Source organism: Cyclopterus lumpus, chromosome 25 (genome assembly GCF_009769545.1).
Source record: "Cyclopterus lumpus isolate fCycLum1 chromosome 25, fCycLum1.pri, whole genome shotgun sequence".
Taxonomy (NCBI): Eukaryota; Metazoa; Chordata; class Actinopteri; order Perciformes; family Cyclopteridae; genus Cyclopterus; species Cyclopterus lumpus.
The window spans coordinates 11,926,556-11,937,557 of record NC_046990.1 but is presented as its reverse complement, the minus strand read 5'-3'; the positions used below and the strand labels follow the sequence as shown (position 1 = coordinate 11,937,557).

Here is an 11,002-nt window from a genome sequence, read left to right as displayed (position 1 = left end):
TGGCGATATTATTACAGATTAACCTCCACCCATTTGATAAACAATGTTATAAAAGCATTATTACTGTTGCAAGAGATGTGTTGTCATAATTAATCGTGATTTTTGTAATAGGTTTTAACTAAAAAAGTGATTAATAACTGAGTAATGATGACCAATGATGACAGCATAGCATTCATATTGTTCCTGTTTATTACAAATTAAAGTAAAATATACAAATGTCTCTTGGCGAATTGATTGTGGAATCAGGATTTTGGACGTTTGCCCTGCAGCAATATATTGCACCAAAAGCAGCGTTTCATACACATTTATATCAAGGAATCGGCAATATACATGTAATCCTCTGACGTGTTTCATTTCTTTTCATTTTGTGATATTCTGTAGGTGGTAAATATGCTCTTAAACAAATTGAGAAACTGTATAAGAAATGACAAAACAATCTCAACTCAAGGTTCAAGTATTTACTTGTTCTGGAGCTTTTGACCATATCAGACTCTTAAATATGAATCTCCAGCCAGGAGACGGTTGTCATAGCTTAGCATAAAGTCTGACAGCTGCTAGCCTGGCTCTGTCCAAAGGTGGAAAAGATCTCACTAGTTAACACGTTATATCTTGTTTGTTTAACCCACACGGTGGTTGTGTGACCACGTCCAGGAAGTCCTTGTTCTCGGCATAACTTGCAAATTGACATCCGACACTTCCTGTCATGCTAAGTTAAACTAACGGTCTCCCGGCTGTAGCCTCATATCTTACAGACATACATGGTCTCCATCTTCTTATCTATCTATAGAAAGTTCATTTTTTACATCAGAAAGTCCTCAAACAATCCCAACTCAAGGTACAATTACTCGCTTGTTCTTCAGTTTTCAAAGGTCAATAATTTAACTTACAAATAACCCAAACGGTACTGCATCCCATCATAAAGGCTGGCTGTCGTTACCAAATTGCCTTCAATGGTCCGAGAGATGTTTAAAGGTATTAGAGGGGAGGGTGCCTTGGTATACACTGTATGGCTACGTCCTTCGCAGTTAACAGACTAACATCGTCATATCGCCCAACTCTAGTAATATCCAATGGGGACCGAATCATCACGAGGGTCATAACACTACGTCACGGAGGCACGGAGATGTACGACTCACACTGAAGCTGCTGGATCATCAACAGATGAAAAATATATGTAAAAGAATAAAAATCATTAGAAGCAAGACAACGAATCACAAGCCAGAAACCTGACAGAGCAGATTATGAATTGACAAAGACAGTATTTACGATATAATTTTTCAATATTTAATGGGAATATTTCCATGTCTCCAGTAAAGACATTCATAAATGTATGCGTTGCTCATTTTCTTCCTGTACTTTATGTGTTTCTGTGAGTCTACTCGGAGTGGATACACAGGGAGGCTTTTTTGTGTTTTCCATAGTAGTAACAATCCTCGTGAAAGTTGTTGGACTCCACCACCTCCTTGTAATGGCTGACAGCGTGGACCAGGCAGTTGGGGAAGCTCTTGTTCAAAGCCAGAGCCACTTCCATCATGTTCTTCTTGATCTTCTGAACTTCAATCTGCTCCAGGATCTTACTCTTGTCAATGGGCTTGGGGTCAACGCAGAAAGAGACGACCACTTTAATCTTGGTCTTGGTCAAAATGTCAAACCAGTTGGCTCCTCCACTTCCTTGGCACTTCTTTCCGGCCAGCCAGTTGAAAAAGAAAATGCGCTCCTTGTCGCTGAAGGCCCTGATGGACCAGTTCACCCAGTCGTATTTCTTAACGAGAGAATCCAGAAGGGATTTGGTGAAATCGTTGTTGACAGCGCCGGGATTCTCCTGCAGCAGGAGCTCCATGTCCAGCTTGGCTTGATCGGCAAAGTTGTCGGTGCAGTCATCCACCGCCGCTTTCATTCGTGTCTCCACGTCCTCCATCCGTCCCTGCCACTTCTTCACCATCTCCTCCCCCACCACCCCTTCCTTGAGGGCGGAGTGGCCCATGACGGCGATAATGCCCACCACAAAAAGCTTCTTCAGCCGAGCGCAGAAATCCTCAACCGCCCTTCTGCTTCTCTGCTCTGTGGTGACCACTGTTTCAAGCAACGGGTCTCCCGCGGTGCTCTGCCCAATGACAGCATTGTAGAGGGCGTCCAGGTTCAAGTCGGCATCGGTGTTCTCGTAATGGCTGAGGAACTTCTCCATTTTCTTCTCTTTGAACTTGGGCTTGGCTTTGACAAAGTCCTGGAACTTTTCGTACTGGCTGAGCATCTGGGCCTCCCGATCGAAGTTCTGCTTGTTCAACGACGACCTCTGCAGCTCCAGGGCGATTTTATCAATCTCATCTTGGATTCCCTCGAGTTGCTGGTTGACCATTTCGAACTGCTGAGTCAGGTAGCGAGCCTCTTTGCTGTCCGGGTTGCTGAGTATCTCGGCCGAAGCCACGAACACGGCCTCCAGGATTGGGTGGAGCTGGCCCACGGTTGCCGCGAGCACCTCCGAGGCTTGCCCCATGATCTCCACGCCTTTCTCGATCTTGTCCCTGTTCAGCACGAGCCAATCTGCCACGCTGTTCATCTTTGTTTATGTGTTTCACACTAACTAAACTAAAGTTGTTTTCCACAGCCAGAGGCTTTGCCTGAAAGAAGAAGAAACACGAAACCCTTGTAAAGTTCATCATAGTTTAATAGATTTGATGACATTTCAGGAATAATATGGTTGCTTTCTTGTTTTTTGTTTTTTATAAACAGCTGACATAGAATATATTTTTTTCTCACAGGACATTTTCCTGAAAAACAAAACCCTACGTTAGAGCCGACGGCAGGTCATGTCTGCACATGTAGGCATCCAGTTTCATGCCGCACCCTCAAAGGCCTCGGCTAATGACAGGGACTCGTTTTCTTTAAGCCTTGGTGGCATTGACACATAGCAGAATAAAAGCTCATGAAAGTACACAAACGAGGCGCACATGGATGGCAATTCAGAACAAATATCAAACATGGTGTGTGTACTCGTGAATCATGACGTATTGCGCAACACTGCCGTATCGGCCCTTTGCTGCTCCAACAATAGCCAAGACCCAAAGCAAACACAGATGTTCACAACACGGTAAAAGGAGGGGATTCACTTTGGGAACGATAGTATGGCCTTCGATGTAAAATACACAAGAGAGATGACCTAACTCTTTTCTCCCTGGAGCCCATATCCAGTTCAGAAAAAGGCACACCCAGGGCTGAGAGAAGAAAATCCACCACTGCACTTATAATAATGCAATCGCACTTCCCTAATCATTACAACCCCAATGTAATTAAAACTAGACACATACAAATGTCCTTTTGGAGGTTTTGGTATGAAAAGAGTCCAATACAGGTTTATATGTGTAAAGAACATAGACTCACCAATAATTGCTGCAGTGATGATATCAGTGGTGTTATTTTACACTAATTAGATCTACTTTATTCAACCACATGCCATCAGTGCTTTTAAGATTCATCCACATTTCCATGTGATTTAAAATAACAAAAAAAGTGCACCATTCAAAATGTGTATTTGTAATGGCGTAACAGAATTCAATTGTATTCTAATTCAAAGGTAAAACGAATAACAGTGAAAGTAAATACTTACTGAGTAATTCTCTTGGCTTGTGTTTGAAAATATCTTCTCTTGTAAAAAAAAACAACACAAGTTTGTCTTCTTTCGGTTAAAAAAGTGAAATATATTTAGTGGAAGTAAAAAAGGCGAGTCCCGCACAGCACAGATTAAACAATGTGAGGTCTGCTACAGAACCTCAATGGGAACCACACACGGAAGCTCTTAACCAGACCACGTCCCCCAAAGGACCCCTTTGACATTTGACTTTTAAATACATTTTTAAAAAGCTTATTTAATGAAGGCCAGCTTTAATAATGGGAAAAAAACTGAACCAACAAAGATTGAGTTTTTCATTCTTTCTTTCTTGTTTGACCTTTTATAGAAAACTATAACTGATGGTGAAGTAGATGATGGAGATGCTGAATAAAGAACTAGAGCATAAAAAGAGGAACTCACCTTTCAAGCTAAATATCCAGTGGGCTACGGTCCAGTTATCCAGTAGTCCAGCTGTGCCTGTGAGCACCAGCCTCCATGGGATGTATATATAGACTCTCTCTCTCTCTCTGCCGGTGTCTGTCTGGCTCTCTCTCTCTCGTCACTCCCCCTTTGGAACTCCTCCATCCCGTTCCAGCATTCCTCAGAAACCCACTCAGAGGGATGAGGGGCCGGCTCTGACACAGATAACATCCTGTAAACACTCCCCATGCAGGGACACCCTGCACCCTGGGAACATTAACAGAAAAAGGACTGGTTTGTGTGTGAGTGTGCGTTAGAAAGAGAAACAGACGCACAAGGAGAGCGACGGAGAGAATGAAAAGGAGAGCGATGCCAGCAGGGTTCAACAAAGCGACCCATGAGCACAAACCCCCTCTTGTTACGGCTCTCACAAGGTTGCCATGGCCACTGGACTGGTTCCTTTAACTTCTGTGAGACTGGCTCCAAAAGCCCAATTAAGAGACCTCTGTCTGCAACAAGTTTGAATTCCCAGCAAGTTACGCTAAATATAAAAATGTAATCATTATACTTTTTAAAGAAAAGCCTTTGGAGATGATTCGGTGAATGTTGACCTACTCTTATAATTAGTGCTGGAACGCTATTGGCTGCTGGTTTCAAGCATTGCAAAGAGGGGTGACATTAGCCCGGCGGGGGCAGAGCTCAGTCCGTGAAAGACGGTCTGTGTTTCCGAGGACACGCCATGACAGTCGCAGCTCGCTCATGGCCTTTGTGCTTTATATCGCAGGCGGCTCGACGCCCGTCAACGGTCTCTGGATCGTAAAGGGGCGGAGCAGGAAGAGGAGGGAAGGATGTCTGCTGCACATTGATACTGGTCAGCCGCCACCGCCTTGTTCCCGCGTCGCCCCTCAGATCTCACACTTGACTCCCTTCAGAGAGTGCAGCATATAGCGTTCACAGGGACTCAACGGGATGTGGCGTGATGCTGGTAAACACACACTGCAGAGGCCCGAGCAGGCCGTCACTCAGCTGGAGGACCTCGCTGGCTTTTATGGGGGTTGTGCTTGTGTGTTTGTTCTCCACACAAATGCTGACTTTCTTTCATGTTGGCAAAGAAAGGTTTTACCTTTGCTGCTTGTGGTTTCAGGCTCCCCAGGTGGAGACACGGGAATATTTGAGATAATGACCGCCAGCTGAGGAACGAGCTTGTGTTGGTCTGGATTCACTCAGCATGCATCCACTCAGCTGAACTAATCTCTTTCATGATGTTGTGCTTGAAGGTGTTATGTCTGCTTTTTAAAGCACCCCCCTATCAGGATAGAGCTGGCTCTACTTCCAGCACCAGGAGCCTTGATTACATTGAATTCCTGGATGATGATTGGTATTTTCATGAACACACGAGTGAACATTCATTGATTATCTGTGACGTGCAGCTGTATCCTGAATCTACGATCTGTAATAATAAGAATTTATTTTTATTTTATGACTGTTTTGTCTCATGACACTAAATCTAATGACAAAGACCAGTAACAGAGGTTGTGCCGTCTTTGTTGTTTGTGTCTGGAAGGCTGAGAAGATAAATGACTTCCTGGTCCGAGGAAGCTATTGGCCACATTTGATGTGTTTGACCTCAGCCAATGGCTAGTGGTTCCTCCTCGCCACAGCGCGGCTCATCCCATGGTAGAATACACACAGCATTTTCTGGAAAGGTTTTGAAATCATCACTATTGAGACGCAGGAGAAAGCTCTTCTGTATGAGGTTCATATACTAAGAGAAGAGGTGAAGAGGTTCACAGAGGGAACACAACCACGATGCTCAGCCTGAAATACAAGACTTCTTTTTGGCATAACAGAAATGTTGATGACCTGCTCAGACCAGGATATAATGGCAATTATCTAATAGCACAAACGGTATGTTGGCTGCCGTCACACAGTTATCTAAACCGGCTGAGTAAGCAATCGAGATTCACAGAACAAAGAAAGCGGTGCTGTGTGCTTGACGTTAACTAGGGTTAGGGTTACACCGGCGTATCGTAGGGTTGCTTCATAGGCAGAAAGTCGCCTGTGGCAAAGACGGGATTTAAAACCCGTCATGCTGGATTGACGGGTCCTCTGAATACAGCTGAGCTGGAAAAATGATGTATTTGTTTGTGTAATGGATGCTTGATAGTGGGATATTGCCAGAGGCCCCAAACAGCAGACACAAAGTTGATCCTCACCTATTAACATTTCCCCTGAAACTGTATTGATGTGAATGGCAGCGATGTGTTCACCGGTTTGGTGCCATGAGGACGGAGGTCCCGAAGAAGAGTCAAATGATGACATACATCAGTGCAGTGTGTAGATATCATGTATAGGAACTCATAGCCAGCTTTGGGATTTTATTTCCAACATGTGCGTGTCTTTAAAGACAAAAAGAGAAAGACCGTGGCTTCTTTTTTCCTTTTTGAAGTTGTGAATATTTCATGAATGCATTTATGCTCTTGCTGGGAGCTGAGAGGATAAAGGAATCGCATGTTCATGGGAGGTGTGAATCCATTTGGAGGTGGTCAGGCTCGCATGGTGGTCAGGTCTTAGTCAAGTGTAGATGAAGACCAGATGAAAGGTCACCTAACTCCACCTCCTCCTGCTATCTTAATTAATCCCAGTGAAAGCTGCAAGTAGTTGAAGTTAAAGTGGCTGAGGAAGGTTTTCTGACTGAGTGAAATGACCCTGATGCCGTGATGAGAGCGAATCCAACCCTCTAAATGCCAAGCAAAGGTACTTCGATGCTTCCTTTCTTATCTCCTTGATCTCCCCGGGTGCACCGGACTATCCTTTACACAAGAAAAGGATAATAATCCTAATATAATGCCGTCCCTCAACATTTAAAGCTATGCAGAAACATTCGCTGGTGCATGATTACATAACCTCGTGGAGGAGCATGGGTCACATTATCTGATCTGAGCTGGTCAGGAAAAGCCAGAGCAGAGTTTGACCACTAGACAATCTTCCACAAAAAGTTATTTAGAAATGATCGTAATCATAATGCAGGTGCACTCCAGATAATAAGAACATGTTTTAACACCAGGTGCAAAGACCCATTAGTATCCAGATAATGTATTTAGACACAGATCACATGTTGATTCTAAGTTGGTATCCGATATATTTAAATCTGATCACAGACTTCATGTTACCAGACGTAAAAATATACATTTGACAATATTGATACCCAAATGTATTTAATGTGATTATCTTCCCCAAATGGATGGAACTATAAGGATCTTTTAGAAAAGAAAACACCATTAAGTTTCATCTGAGGAATATGAATATCTTTTTAAAAAGTCTAATATATCCAATAGCTGTTGGGATATTTAACCATAGTGGACACATTGTGGGCACAAACTCTCATACTGAGTCTGACTTTTCAGTTCTTGGTTGCGGCGACTTTTGTCCATCAGGGATTTTTTTTATGATGGTGTAACACAACCTGACGTCAGCATATTCACTGTATTCTAGAAGGCTTAGTCTGGGTTTGAAGGTGGTGTTTTCCCTGTGGGTCATGTCGGCCTTCCCCCACTCCTGTCCAGATGTTTCCAGGTCACGGAGAACATGGCATCACTTGGCCTGGAGGAGTCCAGGGACAGCAGGGACCGAGGGAAAGTGCTTCCTCAGTTCAGGAATGCTATCGGTGCTCAGCGCTGCTATCGGTGCTCAGCGCTGTACTATCCTGAGCTGTGACCTGAGCAGCGGGCTTAAAGTCCTTTGAATGGCAACATGTTCCAGAGCCGTTTCTTAGAGGAAATACATTAACATTAATAAAGAGGCGTATCCACCCAAAAATAAACAGTTTTACCAACAACCGCGGCACCATTTTCCACTGTGACTGTTACCATCGTCACATGTACAGTATCTCCTCCTCGCCCTCTTTTTATTGCGTCGCCGTGTACAGCTGAACTTTGACCACGCACCAACGATCCGTCACTCGGGTTGGATGAGGAAACAGATAAAGGTTCAGGGGCTGAGAGAAGGCCTTCAATCCACTCGCTCTTCCTCTTCCTTTTGTTTCATCATATTGTTAAAAGGCCTCCATGTTCCACTTTATATGCTGCACATAAATAATACAGAAGTTAAACTAATTCCATGGTCTCTAACGTCATGATCTATAATTTTAGATGGGTTTATTTCCACAGTAAAAGTGGAGCAGTCTGTCACGTATGCAGTTATTCACTGAGACAATGTGATCATATGTTATTGTTGCAAAGGCTGCTGGGACATGAAAGAGAAACGGATGCTGGGGATAGAAGATGTTTTAGGTTGCAGATCAATACAGCAATTGCGCCTGTAATTCACTAACAGACAAACGCGCCTCGGGGACTATTTATGCTCCCAGAACCGGCCTGAATGTTGAGGTCACCCGGTGTCACCCAGGTGATACACGGCTTCTTTAGGGTTAGTTAGAGCGACTCAAACATTGTAATTCAAACAACCGGATGCAGGAGCGCGTTGCTTTGACCAACCTCCTCAGATATCAGCTCAATAAACACGTCTCCACATTTCATCTTGTGTTACAATGAGTTTTCCTCATAGAGTCCATCTGCTGCTATAACTGTGACGACGCGGCTACACAAACAAGTTCAACTAGACACACATTGTTTGAACTGTTAGTGATGATGCAGTAAATACTGATAAGAACACATGTAGGGGGTATGGGAGATTTTAAATGCCACAATGGAAACAAATCAAGCTTTAAATTATAATTTCATTTTGTCATCATTTAATGAACAATATGCATTCAATTCAATTAAGTGAGGAGGTGCGTTGTTACTGTGTTGTCCAGCAGAGGGCAGAGTAGGCCTCCCGATAATAAACGCAAAGCGCAGTTTTCATCTGGAGGTGTGAGAGAGTTTATTATTTTTTAAGAGTGAGACGCCAAAATGAAAAATAAAAACAGTAGCGACGGTCCAATCGCTGCAGAGCATATTAAACATTAAAACTGTCTTCTCTGAGACGTCCGCCGGAGGGAGGAAGTGTTGCTGCTAACCCGTGATAGTTGGCTAGCTAGCGTTAGCTTACAGTAAACAGCTGGTTGAATGGAAGAGAAGAAGCACATGCTACATGTGCATTCAGAACGTATCTGCTGGTAACCGTAAAGGTATAAGATTTCTTTTAAACGCCTTTATTGACAGTTTGAGTTCAACGCTGGTTGGGTGTCAACGTCCTGCGCTTTGTGCACCCACAATGCACCCTGACGCCGTCCTGGAGAAACGCAGCCCGTCCTGCACTAGAAAACTATGTCGCTCTGTTTAGGTTTTTTTAAATAGAGTTCAGACTCTGGGGGGCCATGTTAGTCGTGGCCTCGGGGCCCTTAAATCAAGTGACTCTCTGTAATGTGGCATTTCCTGGTTCTCCTCTCTTTCATTTCCTCTTTCTCACGCTTTTACCCGTTCACCTCCCTCTCCCTGGGGGTCTAGATCCACAACCTCACCCCCCCTCCTTTGGGGTCTTGATCTACAACCTCACCCCCCCTCCTTTGGGGTCTTGATCCACAACTTCACCTCCCCCTCCTTTTGGGTCTTGATCCACAACTTCACCTCCCCCTCCTTTTGGGTCTTGATCCACAACCTCACCCCCCCTCCTTTGGGGTCTTGATCCACAACTTCACCTCCCCCTCCTTTTGGGTCTGAGGGGCCTGAAGGTCAGGCTGAGGGGGGTGAAGGTCAGGCTGAGGGGAGTGAAGGTCAGGCTGAGGGGCCTGAAGGTCAGGCTGAGGGGAGTGAAGGTCAGGCTGAGGGGAGTGAAGGTCAGGCTGAGGGGCCTGAAGGTCAGAATGAGGGGAGTGAAGGTCAGGCAGGGGCCTGAAGGTCAGGCTGAGGGGAGTGAAGGTCAGGCTGAGTGGCGTGAAGGTCAGGCTGAGGGGAGTGAAGGTCAGGCTGAGGGGAGTGAAGGTCAGGCTGAGGGGCCTGAAGGTCAGAATGAGGGGAGTGAAGGTCAGGCAGGGGCCTGAAGGTCAGGCTGAGGGGAGTGAAGGTCAGGCTGAGTGGCGTGAAGGTCAGGCTGAGGGGAGTGAAGGTCAGGCTGAGGGGCCTGAAGGTCAGAATGAGGGGAGTGAAGGTCAGGCTGAGGGGAGTGAAGGTCAGGCTGAGTGGAGTGAAGGTCAGGCTGAGGGGAGTGAAGGTCAGGCTGAGGGGAGTAAAGGTCAGGCTGAGGGGCCTGAAGGTCAGGCTGAGGGGAGTGAAGGTCAGGCTGAGGGGCCTGAAGGTCAGGCTGAGGGGAGTGAAGGTCAGGCTGAGGGGCCTGAAGGTCAGGCTGAGTGGCGTGAAGGTCAGGCTGAGGGGCCTGAAGGTCAGGCTGAGGGGAGTGAAGGTCAGGCTGAGGGGCCTGAAGGTCAGGCTGAGGGGAGTGAAGGTCAGGCTGAGTGGCCTGAAGGTCAGAATGAGGGGAGTGAAGGTCAGGCTGAGGGGAGTGAAGGTCAGGCTGAGTGGCCTGAAGGTCAGGCTGAGGGGAGTGAAGGTCAGGCTGAGGGGAGTGAAGGTCAGGCTGAGGGGCCTGAAGGTCAGGCTGAGGGGCCTGAAGGTCAGGCTGAGGGGCCTGAAGGTCAGGCTGAAGGGAGTGAAGGTCAGGCTGAGGGGCCTGAAGGTCAGGCTGAGTGGCGTGAAGGTCAGGCTGAGGGGAGTGAAGGTCAGGCTGAGGGGCCTGAAGGTCAGGCTGAGGAGCCTGAAGGTGTAAGTATGTAAGTATTAACATTAAAGTGTACTTAAAGTACCAAAAGTAAAACTTGTGTATTTGACATTAATGGATAATGTTGTGATGCATTAATGTGCACATTAAAACTGGCCCTGTGATTTAAATGTATTCTCTTATGAGTTGTTTAATAAATTATACTGAACTCCTTGTTCAGGTTCATTTAACTGACCAAACACTCGTATCCTGACTTTTAAATCTTCCATCCAGCCATCAAATTGGAGCCGTTATGAATCCCCACACCAAGACACACGT

General features: G+C 45.6%; 1 protein-coding gene across 1 annotated transcript; it reads right to left on the bottom strand.

Moving 5' to 3' along the window:
- Positions 1–166: 166 nt before the first annotated feature.
- On the bottom strand, positions 167–4,768 carry rpz5 (rapunzel 5). Its single transcript, XM_034528901.1, has 3 exons — positions 4,643–4,768; positions 4,028–4,294; positions 167–2,618 (listed from the first exon to the last, which is right to left on the bottom strand). Exon 3 carries the CDS (start codon positions 2,555–2,557, stop codon positions 1,376–1,378), a length of 1,182 nt encoding a protein of 393 aa, XP_034384792.1. The 5' UTR covers positions 2,558–2,618; positions 4,028–4,294; positions 4,643–4,768; the 3' UTR covers positions 167–1,375.
- Between the last annotated feature and the right edge of the window lie 6,234 nt (positions 4,769–11,002).

What these genes read in the sequence shown, in the direction of transcription:
- rpz5 (XM_034528901.1), bottom strand. Translation starts at nt 2,557, where the DNA reads ATGAACAGCGTGGCAGATTGGCTCGTGCTGAACAGGGACAAGATCGAG.